Source organism: Pan paniscus, chromosome 18, assembly GCF_029289425.2.
Source record: "Pan paniscus chromosome 18, NHGRI_mPanPan1-v2.0_pri, whole genome shotgun sequence".
Lineage (NCBI taxonomy): Eukaryota > Metazoa > Chordata > Mammalia > Primates > Hominidae > Pan > Pan paniscus.
In genome coordinates this window covers 20,432,220-20,449,669 of record NC_073267.2, presented here as the reverse complement: position 1 = coordinate 20,449,669, position 17,450 = coordinate 20,432,220, and the positions used below count along the sequence as shown (strand labels likewise).

At 49.0% G+C, this 17,450-nt stretch overlaps 1 protein-coding gene across 6 annotated transcripts in view; it reads right to left on the bottom strand.

Annotated features, from left to right (window-relative positions):
* SYT17 (synaptotagmin 17) overlaps nt 1-16,714 on the bottom strand; it is a 99,928-nt gene extending 83,214 nt beyond the window's left edge. The window contains exons 1-5 of one of the 6 annotated variants that reach the window (XM_034939957.3): nt 16,616-16,714; nt 11,993-12,010; nt 11,192-11,340; nt 4,230-4,378; nt 637-1,256 (exon numbers count right to left, since the gene is read on the bottom strand). In XM_034939957.3, coding sequence (XP_034795848.1) covers nt 637-1,256; nt 4,230-4,377 — 768 coding nt within the window. In that variant the 5' untranslated portion in view covers nt 4,378; nt 11,192-11,340; nt 11,993-12,010; nt 16,616-16,714. Of the gene's footprint in view, nt 1-636; nt 1,257-4,229; nt 4,379-11,191; nt 11,341-11,992; nt 12,016-12,151; nt 12,441-16,098; nt 16,522-16,615 lie in introns of those variants that run through there. The other 5 variants (XM_003830565.7, XM_008956018.5, XM_008956017.5 and 2 more) reach the window with 5 other exon arrangements.
* Nucleotides 16,715-17,450: the final 736 nt, after the last annotated feature.

Sequence of the window (17,450 nt, the reverse complement as noted above, 5' to 3'; positions counted from 1 at the left end):
TATACCCTGTGCAATCATTCTCCTTATTAAATAACTCAGCATCGATGATTTTAAAAAGGCTTCCAGAGTGGTGGTGGTTACAGGAATCTATACATGTGATAAATTTTCACAGAACGACACACACGAGTGATGCACATAAAAAGTAGTGAAATCTTGAGGTCAGGAGATCGAGACCATCCTGGATAACACGGAAAACCTCATCTCTACTAAAAAAAAAAAAATACAAAAAAATTAGCAGGGCGTGGTGGCGGGCGCCTATAGTCCCAGCTACTCAGGAGGCTGAGGCAGGAGAATGGCGTGAACCTGGGAGGTGGAGTTTGCAGTGAGCCAAGATCACGCCATGGCGCTCCAGCCTAGGTGACAGAGCGTCTCAAAAAAAAAAGAAAACTAGTGAAATCTGAGTAAGCTCTAGGTTAGTTACCAACATCTATTTCCTGGTTGCGTAAGATGCTATCATGCTGGATCAAGAGGACACAGGAACTCTCTGCTATTTTTGCAACCTCTTGTGAGTCAAATATTATTTCAAAATAAAAAGTTTTAAAAATCCAAGAAAGCCTTTTAAACAGTAAAATAAAATAAAAATAATCACTTTTTAAAAAAGCTCCCAGGAGGAAACACCACAAAGCCATCCCTTACCTGAGAACTGGGAATCAGCGCCTTCCACCAGTGCCCGCCCTTGACCAGGTCAACTTCACACAAAGGCACAGAAACTTTCCCAATGACACAGTGGCGGGAGAACTTATCAAAATCCACCACGGTCAGGAGCAGGGTCCTCCTCTGGGCCTCCAGGAAGGGGATCTCGAAGGTGTAGCGCTCCTCAAACACGGGCTTCTGGGTCTTGCGTTTGACCCCGGTCTGCTTTGAGTTCTTCTGGTCCGGCAGGAGACAGATCTTGACGTAGGGGTTGGAGTGCGCCATGTCCTGGCGCGAGCCGTCGTGGGAGATAGGAGGTGGCAGGTCCCTGGCCTCGATCACCCGCACGGTGAGGTGGTTGTGCAGCAGGTCGTACTGAGTGCTGAAGTGCAGCATGCCCAGCTGGTACTTGGACAGGATCTCCTCGTCTGTCAGAGAGTCCACGTCGTCGCTGTTGGAGTCGAGGGAGTACAGGTGGGGTTCGAACTTCCTGAAATAGTCGTCGGGGTTATAGGTCCGTCTGAGCACCGAAGGTTGGATGGGCTCCTTCTTGGCGCTGAGAACGCCAAACTCGATGGGTTTAATATCGATGAGTGGAGAGCTGGGACGTCTTGACTCAAGACCTGAGAGCCACCAGAAATAACAATGAAGACAGTCACATATGGGGCAGACCTGGGCCACTTTGCAGGTAAGCAGATTCTTGCACTGTTTACTCTGCTTCAAAATGACCTTTGCCATCTTTCTCCACACTCTGAAATACTCACTGATTCTGTGACAGATAGTTTGGTGGCACTATTGTCACCTTGCCATCATCACAGCAGCTAAGCGCCAGGCACTGCTCTAATGGACTGTGTACACTACATCATCGCATATGTGCAATCACAATCTTCACATCCCCTTGAATTATTAGATAATTACTATTATCCCCACTTTATAGATGAGGAAACAGAAGCTTTAAGTAACTTTCTGAAGGTCACACACTTGCAAGTGTAGGAGCCAGGGGTCAGGCTGGTCTAGCTGACCCCAGAGTCTGGCTCTAACCATTATCCTACGATGTCTCCACTTTAAGAGAGTGAGCTCTGGGACCAGAGTGCCTGGGTGGAATTCCATCTCAGCCACTTACTCACTACTCGTGTACTCATTACCAGTGAGCCATGTGACTCCGGGTATATTCTTTTGACTCTCTGGGACTCTGTTTTCCCATCAGTAAAATAGAGTCAATAACGGCACCTACCTCAAAGAATGTGGTGAAGAGCCAAGGCATGAAAAGAGCATGGCACAGAATGTGCCTGTAGGCACAGACCAATAAATGGGAACGACTATACTTCTTCAAGGTTCATATTCAAACCTCATCGCTTACGGGCCGCCTCTCTCCCTTCCATGAACCAGCAGAGTGCATTGATCCCAAGTTCATTATTCCAACCTTTGCACATCCCTCTCTTCTAGCAATGAGCTCATGGCATTCTTGCTAATTGCCCAAACAGTTGTCTTTATGAGACATTTGCCAGAGGCATGGGAGGTACTCTGATAGATGTATGCTAAATGGAGATAACCTGTGTTCAGAGCTGGGCATGAGACTTAGAAATTATCTAGGCCCACACTGTCCATAGAAAGATAACGCAAGCCAGAAATGCAAGCCACACATGTAACTTAAAATGTTCTGGCAGCCACAACTTTTAAAATATGCAAATAAAAGGGCAAAATTCATTTAATTTTATTTATTTATTTTGAGACAGAGTCTTGCTCTATCGTCCAGGCTGGAGTGCAGTGGCGGATCTCGGCTCACTGCAACCTCCACCTTCCAGGTGCAAGTGAATCTCATGGCTCAGCCTCTCAAGTAGCTGGGACTACAGTTGTATACCACCACACCTGGCCCATTTTTGCATTTTTAGTAGAGATGGAATTTCATCATGTTGGCCAGGATGGTCTTGAACTCCTGGCCTCAAGCGATCTGCCTGCCTCGGCCTCCCAAAGTGCTGGGATTACAGGCGTGAGCCACCACGCCCAGCCTGCAAAATTAATTTTAATATTTTATTTTATTTAACCCACTATATCCAATGTATACTCATTTCAACATGGAACCAATATAAAAATATTTTAGTGAGATACTTTAAATCCTCTCTCTCTTTTTTTTTTGAGACAGAGTTTCATTTTTGTTGCCTGAGCTGGAGTGTAGTGGTGCAATCTCGGCTCACTGCAACCTCCACCTCCCGGGTTCAACCGATTCTCCTGCCTCAGCCTCCCAAGTAGCTGGGATTACAGGCATGCGCTACCATGCCCGTCTAATTTTGTATTTTTAGTAGAGATGGGGTTTCACCATGTTAGCCAGGCTGGTCTCGAACTCCTGACCTCAGGTGATCCTCCCGCCTCGGCCTCCCAAAGTGCTGGGATTACAGGCATGAGCCACCGTGCCCAGACTTTTTTTTTTTTCCTCACTGTCCTGAAAGTCCAGTATTTATTTTGCACTTACAGAACATCAGTAAGATTCAGTCTCACACCATTTACGTGCTCAACAGCTACGTGTGTCTAGTGATTGTTATACCAGACAGTGCAGCTCTAGACCAGCCCTCTCATTTTACAGATGGGAAGACTGAGGCCTAAAGAAATCCAGTGCTCCCTCTGTTTCACTATTTCATGCCCTTGAACTCTTTTTTTTTTTTCTACTTTTTTCTTTTCCCTCCATCCCCAGGAAAGGTTGGACACCAATGATCTCCACCTGAATGGATTTGTTTCATGCATTTGAAGCTTTTCCCTCTGTCTGGTGAATTTCAGACATCGGTTCACACAGAGCAGAGATACTTTTGTGGAGCAGAAGGAGGTTGGGAGCCTCTGGGTGTTTGTCCTCCTTTTTCCTCCTCACCCAAATCATGCTGTTTGGTCAAACACATACGCCACACAACAGAGTGGACAAATTGGGTGGTCAAATTTGATGGCCACACATACATTTTGTTTAGGCTTGAAAGTAAGAATGTTTCACATAAAAAAACCCAGATTGCCAATATCTCTTTACAAAGATCAGACAATACGGAGCCCGCAATCCCATACAGCTACCATTGGCCAGAGCTGAGTAGCAGACACCCTGCCCCCCTTTCAATGGGGCATTCGCTTTTCAATTGACCGAAGTCCCCACCCTGCCCTAGTAACTCTCCAGACAGAGCGGCAGCTGCCATTTGTCACTGCACTCAGGCAATGTTTATCTCTATGCAACCTCTGCACTTGGCCACTGATGCAACCCGCCTAGCTCCCAAAGTCACCAGAATTGACAAGCCCTGCTATATAATATAGCCACACTCATCTTTCAGAATCTGAAATGATATACACTGACAATGTTAATCAATTCAGCCAATTCAATCAAACTTAAAATTAATAAAGCAAAAATCAATCAAAATGATTGCTTTTGATTAAACTCAGCAGCAATCAGGTGTGATGCCCTCCTCTGTAACACCATCATTATCTCTCTCTCGCCCTGTCTCCTGGACTGTCATCCCACTCTGCCGCCCTCCCCCAGCAATAACACTGCCCTTCATGACTCTCCGTGGGAGAGTGTCTGGGAAAGCCAGCCAGGGCCCCCAGAAAGGTAAAGCAGAGATACTTACTCGAAATCCTCCGCGTCAGGCTGTATGTAGACTTGGATGTGTCTGAGGACGAGCGTCTTCCATCTGGGGAATTGGTCCGTGGGGTCAGCGGGACTTCGCTGGCCGTGTGGACAGAGTCACCATCCTTGTCACTGCTCCGGCTGGCCATCCTATAGGAAGGGAAGAGGTCTCAGTAGCTGTCCAGGAATCCCCGGGGACTGGCATCTCTGTCCCTTGGGGGTTAAGACCCACGATGAAACCGCTCTCAGACTCATTTTATGCAACATGGAATAATGCAAATTTGAAACAGTGTGGTGTCCTTAAACTCTCAACAACGTCTTGCTTTTTGCACAAAATGTGAAATGATATGAAGAAATATTCCCCAATTTAGAACAATCTGTCAAGAACTTGCATAATTTCAAAGCTGGGGTTGGGTGGAGAGCTGTGTAAACTTAAGCTGTCGCCACGTGGGGGCGCCACTTTGGCTCAGTGAAGCCCGAGACCTGTCAATCTCCAGTCTGGAGTGAACCGTCTGGTTGTTTTATAGGCATCCAAACTTCTGCTTTTGGTTACAAGTGTCCTGATATTTCAACAGTCACTGTGTCTATAATTTAAGATCTTTTAAAAATATCCTATAACAATGTCACTCAAGGGTTCTTTGCGCGGCAGAAATGGCCCTGAAAATCAACAATTTCTGAACAGAAGTTTGATGTAAAGAAATAGCTATAAATTAGCAGCAGCCGTGACTCAATGTGCTCCCAATAAAGAACTGCTGAGAAATTGGGAAGGAGGAGGTAGGGGTGGATGGAGAAGGAAGACGATACAGGGTAGTCATTGAGAGAACCGCTGGGGCTGAACCCTGGCTGGGTGCTGGGGCAAGTCCCTTTCCCCTCCCGTACCTCCATTTCCCCATCTGTAAAGTGGAAATATTGACAGTACCCACATTATATGGTGGTTGTAAACACTGAATGAGTTAACACATATAAAATGCGTAGAGGCCGAGCATGGTGGCTCACACATATAATCCCAGCATTTTGGGAGGCCAAGGCAGGAGGATCCCTTGAGGCCAGGAGTTTGAGACCAGCCTGGGCAACACAGCAGGACCCATCTCTACTGAAAGTTGGCTGGGCATGGTGGCCCACAACTGTAAACTTTGTGAAGAATGTAAACTTTGGGAAGCTAAGGCAGGAGGATCATTTGAGCTCGAAAGTTTGAGATCAGCCTGGGCAACATGGCAGAACTCTGTTTCTACAAAAAAATTTTTTAAATTAGCTGGGCATGGTGGTCTGTGTTTGTAGTCATAGTTACTTGGGAGGCTAAGGCGGGAGGACTTCTTGAGCCCAGGAGTTTGAGGCTGCAGTGGGCTATGATTGTGCCACTGTACTCCAGCCTGGGTGACACAGCAAGAGACCCTGTCTCAAAAATAAATAAAATGCTTAGAACAGTGCTTGGTTGCGTAGTAAACAGGTGCTCAATACATCTTGAAACATTTTTTATTGATTGATCGATCAATTCATTGTTTTTTTTTTTTAAGAAACAGGGTCTCACTATGTTGCCCAGGCTGGACTCGAACTCCTGGGCTCAAAGTGATCCTCCCGCCCTCAGCCTCTTGAGTAGCTGGGACTATAGATGCATGCCTCCATGCCCAGCTTAGTTGATATTATTACAACTGGGGTGGCTTTAAGATCCCCCCCAATACTCATAAAGCTAGGTAAGGATGCTGGAGGGATGGGAAAGGAGGTAGAAAAACAGCTGGTGACGTCGTTTTGAGACTGATGCTGCTAATAACATGCTCCTAAGCCATAATGGCTGTAGATTTATGCCTTCCGATGCTGCATCCCCCCCAACTTGACATTAAAGCCTATGGGAAAACTCGTCTTGAAAAATGCAAGTTTTGAACGCTGTGAGGTCTTCAGACGCATCCTGTGCATGAGATGAGACTGATCTGATGTTCTTCAAAAGTGTTATCAGGAGCTAGGCATGGTGGCTCATGCCTGTAATCCCAGGACTTTGGGAGGCTGAGGTGGGTGGATCACTTGAGGTCAGGGGTTCGAGACCAACCTGGCCGACATGGCGAAACCCCATCTCTATTAAAAGTACAAAAAATAACCTGACGTGGTGGCATGCACTTGTAGTCCCAGCTACTTGGGAGGCTGAGGCATGAGAATCACTTGAAACTGGGCGGGCACGGTGGCTCACGTCTGTAATCCCAGCATTTTGGGAGGCTGAGGCGGGTGGATCACGAGGTCAGGACATCGAGACCATCCTAGCTAACACGGTGAAACCCCATCTCTACTAAAAAATATACAAAAAATTAGCCGGGCATGGTGGCGGGCGCCTGTAGTCCCAGCTACTCAGGAGGCTGAGGCAAGAGAATGGCATGAACCCGGGAGGCAGAGCTTGCAGTGAGCGAGATTGCACCACTGCACTCCAGCCTGGGCGACAGAGCTAGACACCGTCTCAAAAAAAAAAAAAAAGGAGAATCACTTGAACCTTACCCAGTCTTGGGTATCCCTTTATCACAACAGAAAACAAACTAATACAGGTTGGGAGAAGGCTGAATAACTAATTTGCACCACTGTTAAAAGGCAGAACCCCAGCTAAGCCAGTAATGCTAAACTCTAAATGGCACACACTCCCAATCGCCAAGTGGGGCATCTCTGAGAGGGCTGTAAGAGCTCTGCACATTGTAGGCATTCAATATGTGCTTGTTCGACAAACAATCAACCAACTTGACTTTAATTCACTCTTCAATGAGGGTCTTTCTGGCATTGCTTCAAAAAGCACCAGTCAGATGGTGCAGTTTTCCTAGTCTTCACCAGCCCAGCCCAGCCAAGAAAAGTTGGGGGCCCACAGGACATGAGCATATGTGACAATTAATGTTGTATCCCCAAGATCACACGCAGAGCACACACAAAGGGCCAGCTCATCTGCCACGTGCCAGTCCACAGAGGCAAGTCCCATGCTTCTTGGCTCAAATGTCGCAGTAGGAACAGCACTGCAAAGCCCATACACTTGACATTTCCACTTCCTGTCTGTTTGATAACATGCAGCTGCCCACTTGGTAAATAAATCTGGGGAAAACACAAAGCTGTAAATTTACTTTCTGAATGATTTAGCCATCTTCCCTTTACAGATTTCTCTTACCGTTTTGCATTATGCTGAGTGTCAAAACTGTATTAAGCACTGCCCAGTGTTCAGAAGAGACCTCATTCATCCTGGGAAGCACAAAGGTCACGCACAGCTGTTCAGTCTGTAGACTGCACAACCCTAGGTGGTGCCATTCATAAGGGCCACCATGTGAATGGTGCCACCTGGAATTTTGTGGTGTATTGGCCCTGCTGGGAAAGTTCCAGTCCACTTCTCTACTAGTGGCAAAACCAAAAGAAGTATCTTCCCAGAGGGTCCCAGCCCCCTTGCCCCTGCTTACACAAAGGGTTAGCAGCAGTCAAGGCAAAACGCAACTGTCCTCCAGCTCAGCATGAGAACCTAGGCTGTGCATCTGTAACACTCAACATTTGGACATCTCGGGGGCAAACAGGTACCTGGCTGTGATATTCAACACCTGTGAGGGGTCTCCGCTGGTATCGAAGAAAATCCAAATTCCTTACTCTGGCATTCAAGACGCAACTCAACCTGAGCTTGCAGGCTCCCCCAGCTCTTCCTAGATGTAGTTGTGGCCTGAATCCTACAGGTGTGTGTAGAGTTGAGATTTTTGGTGAAAGCAACTCATTAATCAAGCGATAATTCACAGCCGGGTGCCGTGGCTCTCACCTGTAATCCCAGTGCTTTGGGAGGCTGAGGTGGGAGGACTGCTTGAGGTCAGGAGTTTAAGACCAGCCTGGGCAACACGATGAGACCCCTATCTCTACAAGGGGTGATGTCTGCCCACCTCTCTAGTCAATTTCCTCCTCTCTAGTCGCACTACCCCAATTGTCTATTACAGGGGTCTGCAAACTACAAAGCCAAATTCACTGCCTGATTTTGTAAATGAAGTGTTAATGAAACACAGACGTGCCCATTCATTTACTGTCTACAGCTGCTTCTGCATAACAATGGTAGAAATAAGTAGCTGCAACAGAGACCATATGGCCCATGAGGCTAATATATTTATTATCTGATCCTTTAAAAGTTTGCCAACCCCTGGTCTAATAGTTTAGTTCCTGTGTTTCTGGTGGAAATGACCATTTCCCTGGTTTCCTGGGTGGGCAGGTAACTGGCATGATTCTAGCACCATTTCCTCCAAGTGAAAGTGATTGGTACATAACCCGAGCCAGGCTAATAAGAGTCTTTCCTGGTTTTGTTTTGTTTGTTTGTTCGTTTTTTATGCAACCGCAACAGAATGCAAGTTTAGTGCTGCCACATGGAGAAAACAAGCTTAACAATGAGGCCAATACAGAAGAAACAGAGAAAGAAAGAGAGAGAAAGGCTCTGATGACATGATTTCTGCTCCTGGATCCAACTATGCCTGAAGCCATCATTCCTGATTCTTTCATAACAAGGTCTTATGCAGGACTGTCATATATGGAATGCAGGGTGTAAATGCACAACTCTAGGGGGCAACCTGACTTACATACCTGCCTTACCTCCTACGTGAGACTGAAAATTCCCTGAGCATGGTCACAGGACCCTATCTAGCCCTGTGTATACCACAGCGCCTGGCACACTGTACTTAAGAAATAACTACAAAAGGAACTGAGATTAACTTTTCAACCGATGATTGGCACTTTCAGGATGCAAGTTCTGCCTGCAGGATAGTCTGGCAGTCAACAACTTTTTCTGAGTGAACAAGGCAGGCAAAACTCCCTGCCCACATGGAGATAGCATTCTTGTGAGCATAGCTTTAAGGACATCAGATGGACTGAACTAACTTCTGCTACATAGACCAGTAGAATCCTTTTTTTTTTTTTTTTTTTTTTAAGTCTTGCTCTGTTGCTCAAGCTGGAGTGCAGTGGTGTGATTATAGCTCACTGCAGCCCTGACTTTCCAGGCTCAAACGATCCTTCCAACTCAGCCTCCCGAAGAACTGGAACTCTAGGCACCAACGTGCCCAGCTAATTTTTTAAATTTTTGTAGAGATAGGGGTCTCATCGTGTTGCCCAGGCTGGTCTTAAACTCCTGACCTCAAGCAGTCCTCCCACCTCAGCCTCCCAAAGCACTGGGATTACAGATGAGAGCCACGGCACCCGGCTGTGAATTATCTCTTGATTAATGAGTTGCTTTCACCAAAAATCTCAACTCTACACACACCTGTAGGATTCAGGCCACAACTTATGAATAATGAATAATGGAAGAGTTCTTTAACATTGTGTTTGTATCAGTTTAATTCATCTCTATTGAAACCTAATACTGACAGAAATAAATGCTTATAAAACTTTTGCTCTGTGCTAAGCATATTATATGCATATCTCATTTATTTATTTATGTATTTATTTTTGAGACAGGGTGTCATTCTTTCCCAGGCTGGAGTGCAGTGGCGCAATCACAGCTCACTGTGGCCTCAACCTCCTAGGCTCAAGCGATCCTCCCACCTCAGCCTCCAGAGTAGCTGGGGCCACAGGCACACATCACCACATCCGGCTAATTTTTTGATGTTTTGTCGAGATGGGGCATGGGGGGTCTCACTATGTGGCCCAGGCTGGTCTCGAAATCCTGAGCTCAAGTGATCCACCTGCCCTCAGCCTCCCAAAATGCTGGGATTACAGGCATGAGCCACTGCGCCCAGCCAGAGTTACTTACATGTATGATCACCAACAAAGTATCGAGCATTCCTAACTACTTTTCTACATTCCAAATTCATCGACTCCCTTCAACAACTCTGAGAGAAATACTATTCTTTTTATCATCCCATTTCACAGATGGGAAATCAAGGCACACAGAGATCAAACCACTTGCCCAAGGTCACAGAACTAGAAATAGTAGTTGAGACCACAGAGCCTGGATACAGAACCATTTTGCTATGGAAATATTTGATACTTGCTTCTAAGAAGAGAAAATGAGAGGCCTGAGGCATGAGCCCCCAACTTGGAGGGAAAGATGGGACACCAGAGACTTTTGGAATCTCAGGCCAAGGACTGAGCTGAAACAGCGCTGCCTCCTTCCACTCTGCCAGGCTCCAGCTGTGGGTCCTGGCCGCTGTCTGTCTCCCTCTCTGGGCCTGCCCCTCCGAATCATGACAAGCTCACTTGATAACTTCTTGATCCTTCCCAGCCCCGACCTTCTTGACTGTACCCAGGCTCTCTGACCACGTCCCTCTCTCAGTCACGGAGAGGTGGACCAGGCACGTGGCTGAGAAGCTTCAAAACTGCATTCCCAAAATATCTGAGCGACTGGCAGATGGAGATGTTGTATGCAGGCGCGGGAGGAGAGCAAATTAGAAATAAAACGAAAGATGCCAGAGAGAACATAAACAGCGTTGGAGGACAGGATGGAGCCTGGAGGTGCTTTTCTGCTTCCCTGTTTCTGAAGTTCTTGTTCGGAGCAGCAAAAAGGCACTTGTTTGTTCATTCCGTCTACCCATCCATGCAATGGATATTTATCGAGCTTTTACTATGCGCAGGCCCTGGGCTGGGTGCTAGGGAATCTTGTCACGCTGACTTGGATGGAAACCCTCAGAATGCGGTCAGCCCCTGAAGAATATAGAGGCTCGGCTCACAGATCTCCTTTTCTGCTCAGAACCACACTCCACGTGACTAAAAATGCCCACACGCTTAGCATTACACGGTTCATATCTCAGAAGGCCCGATGTGCCACTAGGTGAACTAAAACCACACCACCAGCTGGTCTCGCCAGCTTGCCGAACAAAATGAGGGGTACAGAACATATCCCCAGTCTGCAGCAAAGTTGTCCCTGGAAACTCAGCCTGCTTCTCTTTCATGCCCCCAAATCCTCCCTCCCGTGGCCCAGACCCCCAACCCACCTTCTCATTAAAAAGGAAAAGTCTTGAAATTGATTTCAGAGAAGTTCAGAGCAGTTTTACTTACAGCCAGGGAGGGGTCTGAGCAGGGAAAGGTCCCAGGATTTCAACTTCATCCTCACTTGACTGGCAACAGCTGGACTCGTAGCACTTCTGACAGCAGTGCCGGCAGGTCCATCTGCACAGCAGCAGATCAGAGATTCTAGAAAGAAAACCCTGAGGCCATTGGGGGAGGTGGGCGGGGGGATGGGGGAGAGGGGAGGTGGGCAGGGTGGGGAAGAGGAAGAGGAGAAATAACACCCAAAATTACAAGCAGCCGATCTCGGATGAGAAACAGACATTCAGGAGTTCTGGCTCTGCTGCTCAGCACTTAGAACAAAATGTTTTCCATTTCTATTTACCAACTGCAGGCACAAAGATAGCAAACATCAACTCGCTGGAGCCGTTAGCAGCAAGCAAAACATTTGCAGGTATTTTCTTTTGTAGTTTATGTGAACGTCTTTCTTGACATGTGGGTGGTTTATACAACATCATAAGGGCTATACGATATGTTCGAAACACAATGAATATTACTGTGTCTTCTTGAAAGCAGGGGAAAAAATATTTTTAAAAAATCTCGGTGACATGAAACAGACAGAGATAATCAAACGGAATAAGTAGGGGTGGAGAGGGAAACTTGTCTTGTCAACTGGTGTCTTTTCAAAACCGGGATCTCCTTTCGGTAGAAAGGAATGGAAACTGTGCTGTTATTAACACCAGGTTATTGTTGAATATTCAATATCCCCACAGCCCCACATAAGACTCCAAAATGAAAGTCAGGCATTTCTTGATTAGAAACCAGACCAAACAAATCATCAAATGAACCCACCTCGTTTAATGGTTCCAACTGCCCTTTTAAGATCCACGATGAAGCCAAGGGCGTAAGGGAACGAAGGGGTTAAAGAAAGAGAGACAAGACCAGTTTAGCAATATTCCAGCAACTCAAAAAATATTTACAAAAAAAAAAGCCCTGCATATTTCCACTTACCATCCTGGGAAGGGAGCTGACTTCCTAACATCCTAACAAGGTGTTGCTATTTTCGGGGCTGCTGGTAGCCTCCTGGTTAACCAACACCAAATAAATGGGAAACTTTAGCATTTCGATTTGATTTGCACCGTATGCTGTTATGAATCAGAGCGGGCGGATAGATAGTCATGCTATCCAATGCAGCCACACTTCAGGAGAAGAGCAAACCTTCCTATACAGAAATAGCCATGTAGCCAACCCAAAAGGACATGATTAGCTAACATGCAGGCAGGCACACAGTGGATGTTACTTGGCTCCCCCGCCCTCCCGGAGGCCCTACCTTCCAATTCTGCTCCAATGGTGATGGTGGGGTGTTTCCTATCACCACCCACAAATAGAGGGAACTAAAAAGGAAGCCCTAATCTGGTCCTCTTGAGGAAGGAGGTCCTCCCTTCCTGTTGTGGCCCCACCCCGCCTCCCCATCTTCGTCTCCTGGGTTCTCAAGGCACAGACCCCCTCCTTCTCTTTAAGGTGGTTTTCCAAATGGGCCAAGTAGGCTAGATAGGTTAGAAGTACTGCATCCCAACCTCGGGCATGTCCCAGAGGTGAACTGAGGTGGGACTCAAACTCAGAACTTTGAATCAAGAGGGAGAAAGTTATTATCTTTTTTCCGATTCTCCTTTAAGGAGGAGAAAGTCTCAATTTGGTACCACTACATGTTAACATCTTTTACCACTTACCAATTTCCACCCTTCCCCATCCCCTTTCTTTTAAACAAAGAAAGTAGATCTTGTCCAGAGCCTTGGAGACAGCCACGTCCACCTAGAATTCAATAATGTGGCATTATTCCCATTGGGTTTATTCTTCTAGTTGCCTTCTGCCATGTCACATGATCTTGGTTTCCTATGATATTAGTGACATAATGTTTCCTTTTCATATGATTTTTTTAAAGTAAAAATAAAAATGAGCCCATTTATAGAAAAAAAAATTAAGTTAATAATAGCATAGGTAGGGCTGGGCGTGGTGGCTGATGCCTATAATCACAGTACTTTGGGAGGCCAAGGCGGGTGGATCACCTGAGGTCAGGAGTTTGAGACCAGCCTGGCCAACATGGTGAAACCCCCTCTTTTCTAAAAATACAAAAAATTAGCCAGGCATGGTGGCAGGCGCCTGTAATCCCAGCTGCTGGGGAGGCTGAGGCAGGAGAATCACTTGAACCTGGGAAGCAGAGGTTGCAGTGAGCCGAGATTGCACCACTGCACTCCAGCCTGGGCGACAGAGTGAGACTCTGTCTAAAATAATAATAATAATAATAATCATCATCATCATCATCATCATCATAGTATAGGTGGTACGTGGCTTGTGAAAAAATCGAAATCCTCGAAGTGGTAAGGGAATAGCAACAGCTTGGGAAATAGTCAAAGGCACTTATCACAAACTCTCTAAAGCCAAAACTCAAACCATACACAGAACAAGACCCAAAGGTGCTGAGGGGCCACGCAACAAGCTGAGCCAGGAAGTACTAGAGTCCTAGTCTCACCATCGACTGATCATGTGACTTGGGCAAGACAGGGGTCCTCTCTGAGCCTCGGTTACCTCTTCTTTAGTGGAAAGGCTACTCTATACCTCAAAGGCGTGCTGTTGAGGTGGGACAGGACACTGACTATGCAAATACTTGCGTGCGGTCCAGCTGAAAAATAAAATGCACCCTTTCTGTGATGAGAATTAGGTGATTGTCAAGACCTAGTGGAACCCAGTAGGCACTGGGTATTGTCCCGGCAGGTACAGCAGGGCACAAAACAGCAAAGTATTATACCCTCATAGGGCTTGCATGAAAAAGTGCTTTAGAATGTTTAGGATAAAGTGATACTTTTTCATAATAATCTATGACCATTTTCTGAATATAGGGAAGCATTTCCTAGACATGTGGTGGTCAAAAGAGGCCATTTATGAAACCAAAGTGAACAGAGACAAGGTCACCTCATGGCCCTGCTGAAAAACAGCCTCCCCAGCTTTCTCAAAGCCCAGGTGTAAGATGAGTGTCAAGGAGCAGAGAGAAAGCAAAGAAGATGAAAGTGGGTGCCCTGACGTTCCCAGGCATGTTGAGTCTTTCTGGCATTGGGTCTCCTGGGCTCACGTGTTTGACACCTATGGAAGAGAACCAATTCACACCAGAAAGAAAGAGGAAGAAAGACAACCCATGCATTCTAAACAGAGGTTGGCAAACTAAGGCTCGCAGATCAAAACCAGCCCCGCAGCCTGTTTTGCTACAGTCCTTGAGCTAAGAATAATTCGTGAGTTTTTAAAAGGTTGAAAAAAAAAAGATGAATGCCTCTTGACTCGTGCAAAGTATACAAAATTCAAATTTTGGTGTCTGCAAATAAAGTTTTATTGGAACACAGCCACGCCCACTCATTTACTACTGTCTATAGCAGTTTTGGTGCTATAGTCAGAGTGGAATAGTTGTGACAGAGACCATGTGAGCCTCCAAGAGAAAAAAAATAGTATCTGGCACTTTACAGGACAACAAAGTTTAACACCTTGTTCTAGAAGGAAAACCAACATCACTGGGTCATCGCCATATGAGATGCTTAACATATCTACCACAGTCCCCTCTTGAGATCCCACCTTGACCCCTAAGCAGCTATGTGGCCTTGGGCAAGTCACTTAATTTCTCTGTGCTGAAGGCGGCCATTAAGAACCCCAGGAGCCGGTAATCATGTTCATTTCTCACTAAATTGCGCACTCAGAGGGGCAGGAACTGTGCTGTTTTCATCACTGTATCCCCAGTGCCAGCACTTAGTAGGCGGTCGCCCAAGTGTTTGTTGGGCGACTACTGCATAGCCCCTGGACAACATTCAGCACACAGTGGGTGGACAGTAATGTGACCTTCATTGAACTTGAAGAGAAACTGGCGATTCCACGAAAGGGAAGCCAATTCAGGGAATCTAAGGCAGGAGACGAATGGAAGAGGCTCCGCCAGGTGACACAGCACAGAGTTCCCGGCAGGCTGAAGCGTCTGAGGACACGATGAGGGGATATGTGACCCAGAGGGGAATGGGAGGACCAGCAGCACCCCCAGCTGTGGCTGAGGGGACAAGATGTGAGCCAAGATGCACCCTGGACGTGGGAGTCTGTAAGCTTCTCTGCCCAGCTAGGAGGCGCCAGCACCAGAAGCAAGCAGCTCAACGGGTCTCACTGCGGGTCTGCCTGCTTGACCTTGGCGCTGACCTGCGGTCACTTCCCTTCTTGCAGAGGAGAAAGGTCTTTTCACCAAGAAGCCCGGCCCACCCCTCCGCCCCCTCCCCCCAAAAAAGGCTGCTTAGAAATTATTTCAGAATTATTTCAGCCCAAGGATTCTTGGGGGACGTTTCTTCAAGGTGAAGAGGGTCCACATCTCCCAGACCCCAATGCAGCGGAGTAAAGTAACAGGCTCCCTTCTCTTCACCAGCGCGCCTCTGGCCTCCGGGTGTCCCCCACCCCTCAGTACCCAGTGCCCAGGAGAGACGACGTCCTTGTCCCTCCTGGTCGGAACAGCTGCCTCAGGCTCGCTCCGCCGGCCAATTAGCCGGAGCCGTCACCACGGCAACGGCAGCTGGCGGGCCGGGCGGCTGGCGCGCCCCGGGCCGCCCTCCCCACGGCCCCTCCCCTGGGGTGGGGTGCCAAGGAGAGGGAGGGGGCAGGGGAGAAGAAAAGTCCGCCCCACCCCCCATTCCCTCCCCAAGAGGCAAGGGCGCGCGTTGCAGAGTACACATAGGACCCTCCATCCCGGGGTTTGGGGGTCCCCAGTCTCTCCTCCCGGGGCGCACCCCTGTTGCTGCACGGGTTGCCCGCGCACGGGCACCCTTTTTCTCGAAGCAAGTTTGTGGGAGCCTAGCCGTGGGCCCTCCCTTCCGCGCGCTCCCAGCCAGAGGGGGCGCGGCACCCCCTACCCGCACCCCGGACCTTGCCCCCAGCCTCAGCCCTACCTGGATGTACGCCATTTTCGCCCGCGCGCACTCACTCCGGCCCGGGCATGGCGCCGCCACGGCCACTTTGCCCTCGCCAACAGCGGAGGGGGAAGAAAGCAAAGGGGGAAAGGAAGAAAAAGGCAGCCGGTGGCCCCAGACGTGACTGGCGTGGCTGATGAGCGGCGCCCGCCCCTCCGCCGGCCGCCCCGTCCTTGCCTTTCCCTGCGTTCCGGCTCTCGGAATCGGGGCCGCCTCCCCGGTTCGGAGATATCGGGCGCCCAGGGCCCCCGCCTCGGCCTCCCTCGCTGTCCCGTGCTCCCCGCCGAGGCGCTCCCCAGGCTGGAATAAGGCCGGGGCGCCTGGGCAAGGAGCCCGGGGCAGCTGCGGGGACTGCAGCGACCCCAGCGCAGGCGGGGCCGGAGACGCTGGGGCCCGAGCGCGCGGGAGGCGGGGGAGGGGATGGGGATGGGGAAGGGGGTGGGAGGGGGCGGTACACAGGTCAGCCCATCCTGCTGGCACGGGGGCTGGCACCTACCGAAAGCAGCGCCCCCGGGGCAGCCGTGGAGCCGAGGGGACATAGTGCAGCCTGCCATGAAGTCTGCAGCAGGGAGGGTCCTTCCCATCCAGCCCTCTCCCCAAACTGGGTTGGAAAAACTTTATTCCCGCCCCACCCGACGCGCCTAGCACGGTTGCGGTGAGGCTTGCAGAGGCTGCGTGGATGGGAGCCTCAAGTTAAGGTGGGCGTAGGGCGTCCCAAACGGAGGTGCTGCGTCCAGGGCTGCAGGGGGCGCGCGGAGAGAGCGGAGCGCCCCTTTACCCTAAACCTGCCGGAGTTGCGCCCTGGACGCAACAGGTCTAGCGCGGGGCGGCCCGGCAGCGCCACCCAGCGTCGTGCCCGGCCTCGTGCGCTCCTCTGCCCACGGGCAGGCGGCCGCCAGCGAGCGTGCGCCCCGGGGCGTGTCCACCGCCGCCCTCCTGCCTGTCCTCGTGGCTGGGGCGCCCTGGACCCAGAGGCCTCCATCAAACCTCCCAGCCCAAGGCCTCTGGCTCTCCACTCAGAGATTCGAGGTGGAACATTGCCCTCCGCTGGATTTCTTATTTTATTTTATTTTTGACACAGAGTGTCACTCTGTCACCCAGGCTGGAGTGCACTGGGGTAATCTTGGCTCACTGCAACCTCCGCCTCCCAGGTTCAAGGGATTCTCGTGTCTCAGCCTCCCGAGTAGTTGGGACTACAGGCAAATGCCACCACGACCACTAATTTTTGTATTTTTAGTAGAGAAAGGGTTTCACCATGTGGGCCAGGCTGGTCTCGAACTCCTGGCCTCAAGTGATCTGCCTGCCTCGGCCTCCCAAAGTGCTGGGATTAG